We start from the raw sequence: 14,062 nt of genomic DNA, 5'->3' as shown, positions 1-14,062 counted from the left end.
CCCCCCCCACCCTACGCATCGCTGAACCCCACCTGATCCATCATCCCCTACACCACTGCTTCAGTACCCCCATACATTGCTTCATTTCCCTTCCCCTCCCCCCCCCGCCTTCCCATGTCAGCTCCACATACCTCATCCCTTTCCCCATTCAGCCTCCTGCTTTCGGCCCCACACCCCCTTTGTCCCCCCCAGGCTCCTCACCTGTCTCGCCACCTCTCCCCAGCGCCAAGCTCCATCTCTTTCTCCACCCCCAGGAAAGCCTTTTTCTAGCCCTTTCCTAGAAACCCCCCCGGTGCTGCCTTCTCATCCCCAGCCCGGTGAAGGAAGCAGCAGCCCCAGGCCAGCAGGGGTGAGCGTGCCAGGACACATCCTCACTGCTACGGCCATCGATCTGGGATGCGGGGGGGCTGCTCCTGTGACGCCCGGTGCAGCCGCTCGCGGGGACTTCCGACGGCATGGGCCGGGCCGGGCACGGCCGGAGGTGCCGACCCGCAGGGCCAGGGGGGCTCGGGCCTGCTGATGCCACCTGCAAGCGCCTGTGGGATGGGGTGCTTTCGGCGGGTAAGGGAGTGCGGTGGGCGAGGGAACGTTGCTTGCTTGCCACCCTGGGCAGGCCAGGTGCTTCTGGGGCCATAACGCCTTCAGCCATTGCTCTTTGCTTGGCTCCAGCACTCTAGGGTGATGAGGTGGTGTTGCTCTGTGTGAGTGTGGTTGGCACTGGGTGGTTTTGTGGTGACATGTTGGAGGTGGGAATGAGCAGAGTCTTCACACCTGGGGCTGCAGCTGGACACCAGCTGTGGGTGATTCTCAGCTCCCAGCCCTGCAGATCTGCAGGTTGGTGGCCAGGTGCTGTCGGGCTGAGTCGGGTTCTGTCTGTTTCCCTCTGCCCCTGGGTCCCCCACTGGGTGCTCCAGTGGCTTCCTGTGATTGCAGCGCTGCCTTCCTGAGCCACTGGGCGCTGCTGCAACATGGCTGGGAGAGCTGCACGCCTACCAGCCACACACTGCATGAGGAATGGCTGCCGCTGGGCTAGGAAGGGAATGGGGGCTGAGGGCATCGAGCTGGCCCTGTGTGCAGCACCATTCCCAGGGCTCCTGCTCATCCGGGGGCACTCTGCCCCATGCAGGAGGTGACAGGGTGACTTGAATAGTGAGAGGATGTGGCGAGGAGGTGACAGCACTGAGGCTTTGGGGGCCTGCAGGCCACGGGGCTGGTGGCTTTGGTGTTGGCTGAGATGGAGTGGAGGGCAGTGAGAGGAGACCTGCGGGTACAGGGCCTCTGGAGGTGGCTGCCCACTGCTGCAATGGCGTTTTAGGAGCCAGAAACAAAAGCATTCATCTCTCCCATCCTCCACATAATCCTTCAAAAGCCTTGTGCTCAGAGCTGTGCCCAGCTGCGGAAGGTGACATAGCCAGGTCTGCCTCGCTGCACCTGTGGCTGAGCGGTCTGTGTGGTGCAATGGTGCTGAGGTGATGGGCTGGTCATCCCAGCAGCAGTGTGGTGAGTGATGAGGTGAAGGGCTGTGCGCTGAGGCAATGACGGGCTGGGTATTGAGGCGGTGTTCTGGGTGTTGAGGTGGGTGACCCTGATTTTTGTGATGGGAGACCAAAGATTGGTCTGGATCTGAGGGACCCTGACAGCTGGGCTCACTGGGCCCCCTCCATGCTATGCTGCCCTCACCAAGTCCCAGCCCCCACCCCACTCCCCGCTGAGCCTAGCCCCATCTCCTTGCCCTATTCTCCCATCTCTTGCCCACCCCACAGTCCCTCCTGCTCCCCAGCTCTCCCACTGGCTCCCTCCCGCAACAGGCTGCTCGCAGAGGATGCTGTGGGCGTGCACAGCTCCTCCTCGTACTCCTCTTCCTCCTCCTCCTCCTGCCTGGGGCCTGCTGTAAAGCAAGCTGGCTGGAGCTGGGAAGCAGAGTGGAGAGCTGAGTGCCTCAGGGGCAGCAGCCACGGGGGTGATGCAGTAAATACCCCCTGCCTGTGAGGGGGATGTAGACTGCACTCCCATTATCACTCTCCTGCTGTTGCTGCAGTTAAAGCCATGCTCCTCCTGCACCCAAACCCTGTAGACAGGGCTACTCACACACTTGCCATTTTTGGATGGTAGATGGGGGGATGCCATCCTTGTCACAGGTGTTTGAGAGTGGATGGGATGCACCTTCAGGAGGACCCCTGCAGCTCCTGCGGGCACTGGACCCCGTTAGGCCTGCTCAGGGTTTTGCAGGCTGTGATGGAGCTGATAAGAGTGAAAGCTGCTTTGCCTTGCTGGTGTTTTCAGCCTCTTTCAGGGGCAGGAGAGAAAGGTGCGGGTGTTCCCCATGGAGGCCAATGAAGGAGAGTCTTCATCACCTCCCTCAGGAAGTCTTAGAGCATCCCTGTGAGATGAGGAAAGGGCAGAGTAACACAGAGACAGAGATTTCTTTAATTAACTCCATTGAGCCAGGAGGATTTGAAGAGAGAAGCTGCCCCTGGGCAGAGCTGATATGGAAGATGGAGCCCAGGGTGCCACTATCTGGGAGCTGAGAGGCACCAAATTCAGCACAGCGAGTAAAACCCACCAGCAGCACCGAACTGGGGGGCTTGGCAAGGACCTCTCCTTCCCCTGGCTCGGTGCAGCAAGGGCAGGGGGAAGGAGCGGGCGGAATGGGCACCGGCACTGGGTAACCAGATGCCCACTGTGGGCATGGGGACCGGTCGCTGGAGCTCTCCCAGGAGCCGGGCTGGCTGGCTGGCAGGCGGAGGCAGTCAGCATCCCCAGCAGAGAGCAGGGACTTGGCATCAGCTCAGCTGGGGAGGTTATTTTTTATTTTTTTTCCCCCTCCAGGACAGCTGATTCCATCTATTTTTAATGAGCTTGCCCAGGTTGCGCAGTGAGGAGACAGAGCAGCGCCAGCAGCCATAGACTGCGCTGGGGCAGCGGGCACCCAGTGCTCATCCTCTCCTCACCACGGGTTGGGGACTGCCTCAGGGTGGGAGCGTGCCCTTTGGGGAAGGGTCCTCCTCAATGCAGCTGCCCCCGAGCATGGAGTCGAGCACAGAGGAGGAGAGCTGGCTGGAAGACCACTGGGAGAAATGGTAGGGGACTGGTGGGGCCGGGGTGGGGGGCTGTCCCCAGGGCCGTGCATGGGAATGAGGGCAGCCCCTCATTTGTGGGCACATCGCCCTCTGCCCCGAGCGGTGCCTCAGGGCAGCAGCAAACTCAGCACTGAGTGCAGCCCAAAGTTCCCCCGGCTGTGCAGGAGCTGTGGGCGCGGGAATGTGCGGGATTTGTCAGCGGGGCGGGAGGAGAGAGCTGCCAGCACGCAGCGTGGGGAGAAAAGGGCTGCACACGGGGGTCCCTTCTGCTGGTGGGTGCGGGCGAGGATGGTGCTGGCTGCCCACACAGCATCTCCTCGTCCCTGAGGCAGGGCCGTGCCCTGCGCTGGGGCCCGCGGTGGGCAGAGGTAATGAGCGGATGGTAATGACACCGGTGACCCTTGTAACAGGAGAAGAAATCAATCTGTGCATTGAAGGCTGTGCTGAGAGCCTCCTGCTCTGCGTCTCTGCAGGCAGCAGCAGTGGGGGATGTGGGACCCTCCTAATGTGGCCCTGCTACATCTCCTGGGGACACCTCCATCCCTCGCAGCCCTGCAGGGGGGCTGCCGTGGCAGACAGAGGACTCTTTGGCTAGGTTCTTGTGTTTTCCTCCCTGGAACAAGCACGAGGAGCATTGCGGTAGTACAATGAAAAAATGTTTTAATGCACAGGAGCCAGGAGCTCCCTGGGGACGCAAGTGAGCACGTGAGGAGCAGGGCAGTCAGCACAATCGCAGCCGCTAAAAGGAAATCTCTGCAAACTTTCCAAAGGGACATAAAGAATGAGTGAGGCTGTAAGGGAGCCTTCAGGGGCTCACTGGGGTGCTGAGCAGCACCAATGGCTGCGGGGATGCTGCAGCCAAGCCGGGGAGGGAATCTGGCACAGAGGGAGCTCCCTGCCCTCTGTACTGGGGAGCACCTTGGCTGGGACAGCCCTTGAGCCCCCTTGTGAGGATCCACACACTGCTTCGTGCCACAGCCAGCAGGTAGGTACGTGCAAGGGATGCGGGTCTCAGTGCAATCTTCATGTCCTGGTGGGTTCGCCTTCCAGCTGTGCCCTGCCATCCCCCAGCTCTCCTCTCCAGAAGCATCCCGCTTCCTGGTCCTTCTTCCCTGTAAAGACCCCGAGAGCCCCTCCTAGGGGGCTTGTTGCTGCTCCCTGCCTGCATCCCACCCCACGTGTGCTGTGTGTGACAGCCGTCTCTGCTCCCCAAAGGCTCACCCACGACATCAGTCTCGAGGAGTTTGAGGATGAAGACCTCTCCGAGATCACCGATGAGTGTGGCATCAGCCTGCACTGCAAGGAGAGCCTGGCCGCCCGGGTAAGTGCATGCGCTGGGACGGGGACAAGATGGGGGTTCTGCTTTGTGCCCGTGAGTTTTGTGCTGGTAGTGAGCAGGGAGGTGTGGTGAGACCCGTTCTCAGGGAGGCAGTGGTGGGCTCCTGCAACCTCTAATATGGGACCTTCCTGGGGCAGGGAGAGGCTGGTGCTGGAGGAGGGCTGCTGCTCTATGGTCTGCCAGGCCTGTTAGGACAGGGGCTGGAACCCTCTCCTGGAATGAGGGCAAGAAAAATGCACCGTGTTGCCCATTTACAATGGAATCCTTACGTGGCGGGGTTTGTCAAGGAGTTTCTGTGTCCCCATGCTGTGAAGCAGAGCCCTGTGCCATGGCAGGGGTGGTTGGGGCACTGGCACTGAGCCTTGCGCCTTGCCCAGCGCCCACTGTAGGACGCCCTGGGTCTGCTGGTTGCAGGGACACAGTGAGCTGATCCTAAACACAGGAGCCTACACACTCAGAAAATAGCTGCTAAAAATACATACAAATGGCTTGCACGGGATGTGAGGGATTGCCCGAGGAGGAGAAGAACCGAAAGCAGTGGCAGTGAGAGGGCTCTTCAGCCTGAAACATGGGTGGGGAGAGCTGGGTGCTCTCAGAGCTGGAGAGGATGGGTCTCACGAGACGAGAGCCTGATGCTGGTGGCTGCTGGAAGCGGCCAGGCCCAGGGGAGTGTTTTGGCTGCATGTCTTGTGCAGAGACTGGGAAACTGGGAATAACCTCAGCACTGCATCCCACGGGGATGTGGCCTCTGCTAAGGGCAGGAGCTAACCCAAATCCTCAGTGAGAGGTCCCCTGCAAACAAGGAAGGGGCTGGAGAAGGCAGCTGCTGGATGGGGGCGGGCAGGCAGAGAAGCCCAGCAGCAGAATACCCTCTCAGAAGACAGTACCTCAACGGAGGGTTTGGGGTGGGATTTTTTTGGTGTTGGTTTTTTTTTTTTTTTTTTTTTTTTTTTTTTTTTTGTTGGATCCTGGAAAAGCAATGATGACTTCATCATGGGCTATTTTAGCAGATCTCCAGAAATAGTGGCTCCAACACACAGCCTGCAAGGCGCGGCTGGCTCCTCCAAGGCGGGGTGCAGCAAGGCAGGTCGTGAAGCACAAGCACAAGGTCTTGGCTTTGGGTTTGGCCTTGTTCTGTTTGTCTTGAAGCACAGGGTGCCTTACCTCTGATTACTGCAAGGCTGAATAGTAGGCTGCCAGTCGCTAGGGCTCGTTGTGCTGTTTGTGTTGTGGGAGCTGCTGAAACCGTTTGATGCAGAAATGAAAAATGGGAAGCAAAAAAAACAAACAAAAAAAACCTTCTTGGGAATGTCAAGAGGAGTCCCCAAGGGAAAAGAGCTGGGGTATGCCTGTATTAAACCTTCATGCTCTGGGCCTCTGCTGGATGCACAAAAAGTCTTGAGCCAGCCATGGGAAGAACAAATCCTTTTGGTTTTACAGCAGAGTAGCACTTCAGGAGCCCTAGGCTTCCCCCCTGCCTCGGTGCGACCTGCACCAGCTGCAGCCGCCTGACCCGGAGGCTGATGGCAGCAGCGTGGTGGCTCAGTGCCAGCCACCCAGCTGCTCTGGGATCCCACTGCACGGAGCAGAGCCGGGCTGACACACAGCAGCACAACGGCTGTGTGCTTAGGGTGCTTTTAAACAGCCTCCTCTGTCCCTGCCTCTCCTTCCCAGCACCTTCAGAGTGCGAGGCCTTTCCCTTGGAGAGAATCAAGTGGCTTCCATCCGTGCCCAGGGCCGCAGCACCGCCTGTTGTGCTACAGCCCATTAACACGCACCAGCAGCGGTTGTAGTTTCTTCTTAGCTATTGAATCCTGAATGGAGTACTGCTCCTATGGTCTATGTTGCTCAAACTCTTTTGCTGTTCTGCATCCTTCCGGGACTTTCTTCCTCTGAGTTTTCCCAGTGCTTGCTTTGGTGAGACAGGATCACCAAGGCAGCCCCACTAACAGGCTGGGCTGGTGGGCAGCAGCTGCCTCGCATAAGTCCACCTTAGCTAGGTATCAGCCAGCTGGAATTTCCCCCCCCTCCTTTTCCTATGCCTCTGTTTCCTTGTTAAAGGCCACGAGAAGCGCAGACCCACAGCCCAGCGGGGCCCGCGATGTCCGAGAAGAGGCGCGTTGGTGGGGAGGGCTTGGTTGGAGGGGGAGTGTCAGGGAGCGGCGGGGAGGGCCGCGGGGCGCATCCCTGCGCCTTTAAAAGGCTGCGACCGGCCGCCCCGTCCCGTCCCGTCCCGCCCCGCCTGCTGACCGCGCCGCTGATCCCGGCAGGGCCGCGTGAGCCGGGCGGGCGGCGCGGCGCGGGCGGCGGGCGGCGGGGAGGGAGGCCGGCTGCAGGCCGAGATGCTGCAGCTCGACCTCATCGACGCCGCCGGGGACGCGCCGGCCGAGGAGCAGACGGCGCCCGAGCCCCTGCAAAAGGAGCCTCCGCCCGCCAGCACCGACAGCTACCGGCCCAAGCGCCCCACCACGCTCAACCTCTTCCCGCAGGTGCCTCGCAGCCAGGTGAGCGCCGGCCCGGGGACCGCTCCCGGCACCGGGGGCTTCTGCCTGGGATGGGTGCGTGGTCGGAGGCGTGGAGGGATGCGGGGGGAGATGCGCTCGTTCCCTGCTGAGCCGAGCCCCCCCCGAGCGCGGGGAGGCTCGAGGGTGAGCTGTGCCCGCCCCGAGCCCGTGAGGCCAGGGTAAGGCGGCTGGGAGCGAGGAAGGGACCTTAGTGGGGACGAGGAGCTAATGAGGCGTGACATCCTGAACGCGTGAATGAGCCATCCGCCCCAGCACCGCGTCCCAGATCAGGGGCTGGCAGCGCTCCGGCTGCAGCCTGGGACGGGCCGGTGACGCAGCCCTGTGTGCCCGGCGGTGGGACTGGGGCCCCGCTCCTGAGCGGTGACACCCGGCAAGGGACGCATCAATGTCAGCGCCCCGTGCAAAATCGCAGCGACGATCACAATGCCCAAAATGGTGGTGAGGAGGACCAGGCTTCTGTTGTCTTGCTTGCTCTCAGGGCTTGCAGGAGGTTTCGGATGGAGCGTTTTCTGAGAAGCAGCAGTGGGGCTGTCCTCAGGAGGGTGACACTGGAGTGCCACGCATGCTGACTCTCCTAGCTGGAGTCCCTTTGCCCCATCTCTCCTGCAAACCTTGCAGACCTACACTAGGTGTGCTGCGCACGGGGCTATTTTTGCCTTCCTCCTGCCTTCAGCAGTGGCTTCTCTTGCCAAGTAGGAGGATTTTCATGGCGGTGACGTACAGCTGAGGGGCTTGAAGCTAGAGGCAGGTGTCCCTGCGGGTGACAGATGGGGCGTAGTCGGAGCTGGGTGTCACCAGCCTGGAACCTGCAGCTGATGTCAGCTCTGCCTGAGGCCATGGGTGGGAGGAGGAGGAGGAGGAGGGCACGGAGCCAGGAGGATGCCTGCCGGGCAGCTGGCACCGGGGACAAAGGCAGCAGGGATGGGGAGGTGGGGGGGAGCCTGCTGGAGCATAATGGACAAGGGGACAGCAGGCAGCCTTGTCCCACCCTGCGCAGGGACCCCGAGGAGCCGGTGGCACGTGGGAGCCACATCCAGCTGGGGGGACGGGGACAGCAAAGGCACCCCCCGGGCAGCTGGTCCCAACCAGCGTCCAGACCTGCGGAGAGGTATTTTTGGGGTGTGTGGGTTGTGTAGATGGCGGGCTGGGGAGGGGGAGTTGATGGTGCCCTTGCAGGGGATGGTGGAGGCTGCGGGGCCACACTGGGAGCCATGGGCATGGTCTGTGCTGAGGACTTGGGGGACAGGAGCTTTCCCACACAGGGTCTGATAAGGCTGGCAGCAGGAACACGGAGTCCACGTGCGCCAGGATGGAGCAGGGTACCCCATGGATCTTAGTGGGCTTTAAGGCAAAGAATTGCTTTGTGTTGATGGGGACAGCAGGGCAGCTCCTGTGCTGCTTTTGATGGCTGTAGGAGAAAACCCCAAGAATCCCAAGCTTGGTGCTTAAGCAAAAACTAGCAGCACGGAAAATGCCACTGCTGCAGGGGGACAAAGCCGTGTGCTGCCCCCAGAGCCCTCTGCAAAGTCTGGGAGCAAAGTATGCCCTGGCTGCATTTTAGGATGGTCACTGTGACTCTGAGGAAGCGCTTGGGCGGTCCTAGGCATTGCTCTTGGACCATGATGCCTCTGGCTGCTGCGCATCGCTGTGGGGAGGGCAGGGACAGGCGCCACGTACTGTTTACTGCTGGGGTGACAAGGCGGCTTTGTTCTCCTCCCCAGGACACCCTGAATAACAACTCTCTGGGGAAAAAGCACAGTTGGCAGGAGCGGGTGTCCCGGTCATCGTCCCCTCTGAAGACAGGTGAGTTGTGGAGCTGGTGGCCAAGAGCAGCCCCTTGCACCCTTTGGTAACTCCTAGGAGTCAATCTCTGGCTCAGGGCCCGGGGCAAGCCTTTCTGAAGCAGAAGGTTGGGAAAATGTCCCCAGTGAGCGTGTATCCAGCTTGAGCCTGGGGCATCCCTATCGGTGGGAATGCCAATACTGCTCTCCTCCCCGCAGGTGAGCAGACCCCTCCCCATGACCACGTTTGCCTGAGCGATGAGGTCAATCACCAAAACAGCACAACCTCCACCAAAGACCGGGGCACGTCCACGGAGAGCCCATGCCGGCGCACAGCAGCCACCCAGATGGCACCCGCCTGTGTTGCTTCATCCCGGCCCCCCGAGAAGCACCAGGCTGCCAGCCGACCTCCGCCCCACGGCGCCAGTGTGGTGGTGGTGACGTCGAGGGCACCCGAGGCCCACCGGGACCGCATCCGCTACCAGACGGACGTGAGGCTGGAGGCCACCGAGGAGATCTACCTGACACCCGTGCAGAAGAACTCGGACCCGCTGGAGACCGAAAAGCCGTTCCTGTCACAGTCCAGTGAGAACCGCATGTCTATCAGCTCTGACATCGACACCTCCAGCTACTCAGCTCTGGCTGGGAAAACCAACCCCTCCATCAGTGAGGAGGATGAGGTGCTGGACTACATGTCCTCCCCTGACAAGACGAGCCTGCCCCGGGCCTCCTGTGGTGGTGGGAGCAGTGGCTACCGGCCAGGCCATAGCCTTCAGAGGGCATCCGTGAGCTCAGACACCAGCGCCCTCTCCTACGACTCAGTCAAGTACACGCTGGTGGTGGATGAGAATGTGCAGCTGGAGCTGGTCAGTCTCAAGCAGTGCTACTCGGGCTACAGTGACGAGAGCGACTCAGCTACCGTCTACGACAACTGCGTCTCCTCACCCTACGAGTCAGCCATTGGCGAGGAGTATGAGGAGGACGCGCTGAAGCGTGAGTCGGTCTGCCTCTCCGAGGACTCCACCCCCGAGGCAGACATCCACTTCTCCAAGAAGTTCCTCAACGTCTTCATGAGTGGCCGGGCACGCTCCTCCAGTGAGTGCTGGGCGGGGGGAGAATGTGGGCTGGGGACTGCATCCCTAGGCAGCCTTGCTTGGCCCTGGTACCAGCTTGCCCAGCCCAGGGTGCCCTGCAGGGCCTCCAACAAGGTAGAGGAACTCCGGCACGCATTGGTTCCACAGCCTGTCACCTCTTTCCTTGTGGTTAGGGAGGGGTGGGCTAGAAAAGCCTTGTGAGCTGTAGGCAGGGGTAGCTGGAGTCATCAAGCTGTTGGGTTTTTTTTGTCTAGTGTGAGGTATGGCCAAGCCAGCATGACCTGAGCTAAGGCCATGAGGCGTGAGCTGAGGGTCTTGTCCTTGTGTGTGGTGCTGACCCCTCAAAGCTGCAACGTGCCCCTCTACCTTCTTCCCTAGGTGCCGAGTCCTTTGGGTTGTTCTCCTGCATGATCAATGGCGAGGAGCAGGAGCAGACCCACCGCGCTGTCTTCAGGTGAGTGCGGGGCACTCAGGTCCTACCCAAACGATGGAGTTTCCAGCATGGGAAGCCTGTGAACTAAACCACAGCCTTTAGGCTGGTAGCAGGTCCAGAGGGAGCCAGGCACTGGCTGGGCAACATCTGCCCAAGGGTGAGAGACCTCCCAGGGCACCCAGGACCACTGGGAGCCACATGGGGGATGCCATAGGGGATTCCCTGCGTTAGTGCCAGGTGCCATCTACTTTTAAGCCTAAACCCGCTCAGGTCTCTATTTAGCACATCAGATCTTGGCTCCTTACACCTGCTCCCCAGTTGTGCCGGCTGCAGGCCTCGCACTGCCCTTGCCCCAGCAGCGTGTCGGTGAGCATGCCACCAGAGCTGCCAGCAGACACAGCGCTACTGACCCCCTGCCCAGGTTTGTGCCTCGCCACGCGGACGAGCTGGAGCTGGAGGTGGACGACCCTTTGCTGGTGGAAGTGCAAGCGGAAGATTATTGGTACGAGGCCTACAACATGCGGACAGGGGACCGGGGCATTTTTCCCGCCTACTATGCTATCGAAGTCACCAAGGACCCAGACCATATAACAGGTACCAAGCCTCCGTACTGCTGATGTCCCCAATCTCCTGCCCACATCCTCACCACTGAACAGGGGATGGAAGGGGGACACTAGGCAAGGAATGACGGGGCCGTGGGCAGCTCCAGACAGTGGTGGTCGGAGCTTGTACCCAGTGCTGGGCGGGAAATGGTGCAGGTTTGGAAACATGGAGATGGCCATCAGAGGTGATCCTTGCCATGTGCTCTGTCTTCTAGCTCTGGCCAAGAGCAACGACTGGGTGGACCAATTTCGGGTGAAGTTCCTCGGCTCGGTGCAGGTTCCCTATCACAAAGGCAATGACGTACTGTGCGCGGCCATGCAGAAGGTAGTGTCCCACCATGAGCTGAGCCTGCCTGGGAGCAGGGAGGAGATGGGAAGGGGTGAGCCATCTTTGCTTGCTGCCTATGAGTGCCAGGGATTTATGTCTCTGTCTCCCCCCCCAGATTGCTACCACACGCCGCCTCACTGTGCACTTTAACCCACCCTCCAGCTGTGTTTTGGAGATCAGCGTGCGTGGGGTCAAGATAGCTGTGAAAGCTGATGACTCCAAAGAGCACAGCAAGGTAATGCCCTGCTTACCTCTTCCCTTCTACAGTTTGCTGCTCTGAGCTTGCTGGTGCGTCCCATGCATGTTCACATGGAAATTAAGGGTCTCTGCCCCATGTGCTATTTGTTCTGCGAGAAACACCATCCAAAGGGTTGTAGGCCCACCACTGAGGTCCCTGAAGCCTGGTGAGATCCCAGCATTGGGCTCTACAGCAGACTGGTGCCCTCACAGATGCCAGGCATGTTGCTGTGTTAGGATGCTGTGAGCTGAGCTGCACCCCTAATCTGTCAGCTGTTCCTAAACCTTTCTGCTACTATTTTGAGTGGTGCCCTCCAGATCTTCCCTGTAATCTCTTTAGCTGGGCATTGCAAGCTGCTGATTAGTGGTCTCCATAAGTAGCCTAACAGAGCACAGCAAGATGGTGGGCAGAACACAGCAAAGCCTTCCCGGAAAGCCTTTTGGAAACGTCCCCTGAGGGTGGGGTGCGAGAGCATGGCTGTGGGTACCATAGCGGATTGCTGGGCTCAGCCTGAGCACCTATTTCCAAAGCTGGAGACCAGCTGCCCCATGGGGCTGGTGAGGAAGAAAGCTTTGACTGTTCTTTTATCTGTCCACCAGGTAAACAAGTGTAGCCATTTTTTCCAGCTGAAGAACATTTCCTTTTGTGGATACCATCCAAAGAACAACAAGTGAGTAGCAGGGAGTGTGGGGCTGCTATCAGAGCCTTAACACACATCTGCTTTCACACATCACTGCTTTCCCGTTCCCAGCATCCTCATCCCACAGCTTCATGTGGGGAGGAGCCTTTTGGTGGGAATCACATCCCTGATATGGGCCTGGGCATGGGAAGCGGTCATCACTGGGGTTTGAGTCCCAAACCCCTTTGCCAGGGGTAGGCATGGGTATTTATTTTTGCCTGTCTGCCAGTCCAGTCTCACTTGCTTTGTCCACCCTCAGATATTTTGGGTTCATCACCAAGCACCCTGCTGACCACAGATTTGCGTGCCACGTCTTTGTCTCGGAGGAGTCCACAAAGCCACTGGCGGAGTCTGTAGGGTAAGTCCTGGGTTGGGAGGAAGGTGCTCCCTCCTGAGGAATAGCAGGAACAAGAGCCTGGCACCTCTTCCCTCCAGCGAGAGGCTCAGGGACAGAGCCAGAGCTGAAGCTGCTATAGGCAGCATATTCCTGACAGTGCTGGAACAAGTCCCAGTGCAAAGCTTTGCAGGCAGATGGCTGAAACACAGGGGCTGTGTGGAGGCTCAGAGATGAGATGGAGACCTTGTTCCAGCAGCACCTCTGGGCACTAATGCCTGAGATTCTCAGAGCTGGGCTGGGGTTTGACCTGACATCAGGATAGGGGCAAGGGCAAGAAGGGAAGCAAAATGGGCTCTGTAAATGCCTTGGGGAGGGTGCAGCTGAGCTTTGCTCCTTGCTGTGTTGCAGGAGGGCTTTTCAGCAATTCTACAAGGAGTATGTGGAGTACACGTGCCCCACGGAAGACATCTACCTGGAGTAGGGGCTGGCATGGGCACCTGCTGCACAGCCAGGGCTGCAGTCTCGCCCCTTCCCCATCGTGCATGGACAAGAGCTGCTTTGAGACTGGAGGAGAAGTGGGCCTGTGGAACAGCTCCCAGGGCCCTGAGTTGCCTCTTTTTGTGGCTCCCCTTCCTCAGGCTGGGGGGGGCGGGAGGGGGGAGGGCTGGACAAATCGTGTTTATTGTACAAAATACTTAGTTTATTCTATTGGAGAAGCGCCCACTGGCTGCCCAACCTGTCAGTGCTGGAAGGGTTGGCATTCTCCAGCCCTTCCCCGCTGCAGGCTGGGGTGAAAATATCTCCTCGCTGTGACCATGGCTCAGCTTCCCGTCACATCCCTCAGGGGTGACTTCTAATGCAGTGGCAGTCAGACTCTTGTAGGATGAAGACACAAGAAGCTACAGCCAACAAGAACTATGTGATGGCTCCTGCCAGGGCAGAGATCATCACTTCCCTGCCTGGCCCTAGGGACAAGGCTGCTGGGCAGGAAGGACAGAGCCCAGCATCTCCTCTTTGAGTGCCAGAGAAAGGATGGATGAGCTGAGACAGCTCACCTCTGCCTCTGCCCCCATCCCTCCTCTCTTGTATCCATGCCCAGGGGAGAGAGAAATTCCCTCCTACCTCTCTGCAGTGACCACACCATGGGGAGGGGAGCGTTTCTCTGTCCTTGTCCCCCTCTATCCCCTCCAGCGGCAGGTGGCAGAGGCAGGACAGGGCTGAGCCATCCCACTGCAGTGGTTCTCAGCCCTGTGCAGACCGGAGTGCCTGCCAGAAATGGAGCAGGGAAGGGCTAAAGCCTGCAGGGAGCCGTACACATCTCCAGGGAAGTACAAAAGCTCTCCTGGTCCCTGCAGCCAGCGGTCTCCGTGCTTCAGCTGGATCTGCTGTGATGGCAACAACTATTAAATATGATGGTTCATGGAGCAGGGCTGCAGTGCTGTTTGTGTCCCATGGCAGTGGGTTTGGGCCCTGGCTTGTTCCTTCCCTTGGGAGCCCAAAAAGCTGGAGTTTCTCACATTTGCAAACGTTGGAGGTCAGAGACCACTGTAAGACCACTCTTGGCATAACTTAATTCTTGCTCTTCCACTTACAATGCCAGGAGGAATCTGGCTATATCTTCCCCGT

At 59.4% G+C, this 14,062-nt stretch overlaps 1 protein-coding gene across 2 annotated transcripts in view; it reads left to right on the top strand.

Annotated features, from left to right (window-relative positions):
- The window catches only part of MAPK8IP1 (mitogen-activated protein kinase 8 interacting protein 1), a 14,222-nt gene extending 362 nt beyond the window's left edge, over nt 1-13,860 (top strand). Inside the window, exons 2-13 of one of the 2 annotated variants that reach the window (XM_021401738.1) lie at nt 4,296-4,401; nt 6,690-6,923; nt 7,942-8,052; nt 8,666-8,747; nt 8,945-9,820; nt 10,198-10,273; nt 10,674-10,846; nt 11,070-11,179; nt 11,298-11,417; nt 12,020-12,090; nt 12,359-12,457; nt 12,845-13,860. In XM_021401738.1, the coding sequence (XP_021257413.1) occupies nt 4,296-4,401; nt 6,690-6,923; nt 7,942-8,052; nt 8,666-8,747; nt 8,945-9,820; nt 10,198-10,273; nt 10,674-10,846; nt 11,070-11,179; nt 11,298-11,417; nt 12,020-12,090; nt 12,359-12,457; nt 12,845-12,917 (2,131 nt within the window). In that variant the 3' untranslated portion in view covers nt 12,918-13,860. The remainder of the gene's footprint in view (nt 1-4,295; nt 4,402-6,689; nt 6,924-7,941; nt 8,053-8,665; nt 8,748-8,944; nt 9,821-10,197; nt 10,274-10,673; nt 10,847-11,069; nt 11,180-11,297; nt 11,418-12,019; nt 12,091-12,358; nt 12,458-12,844) is intronic. The other variant, XM_021401739.1, reaches the window with a different exon arrangement.

Source organism: Numida meleagris, chromosome 6 (genome assembly GCF_002078875.1).
Source record: "Numida meleagris isolate 19003 breed g44 Domestic line chromosome 6, NumMel1.0, whole genome shotgun sequence".
In the NCBI taxonomy this organism is placed as follows: domain Eukaryota; kingdom Metazoa; phylum Chordata; class Aves; order Galliformes; family Numididae; genus Numida; species Numida meleagris.
The sequence above is the reverse complement of the archived record's forward strand: the minus strand, read 5'-3'. Positions and strand labels throughout refer to the sequence as shown.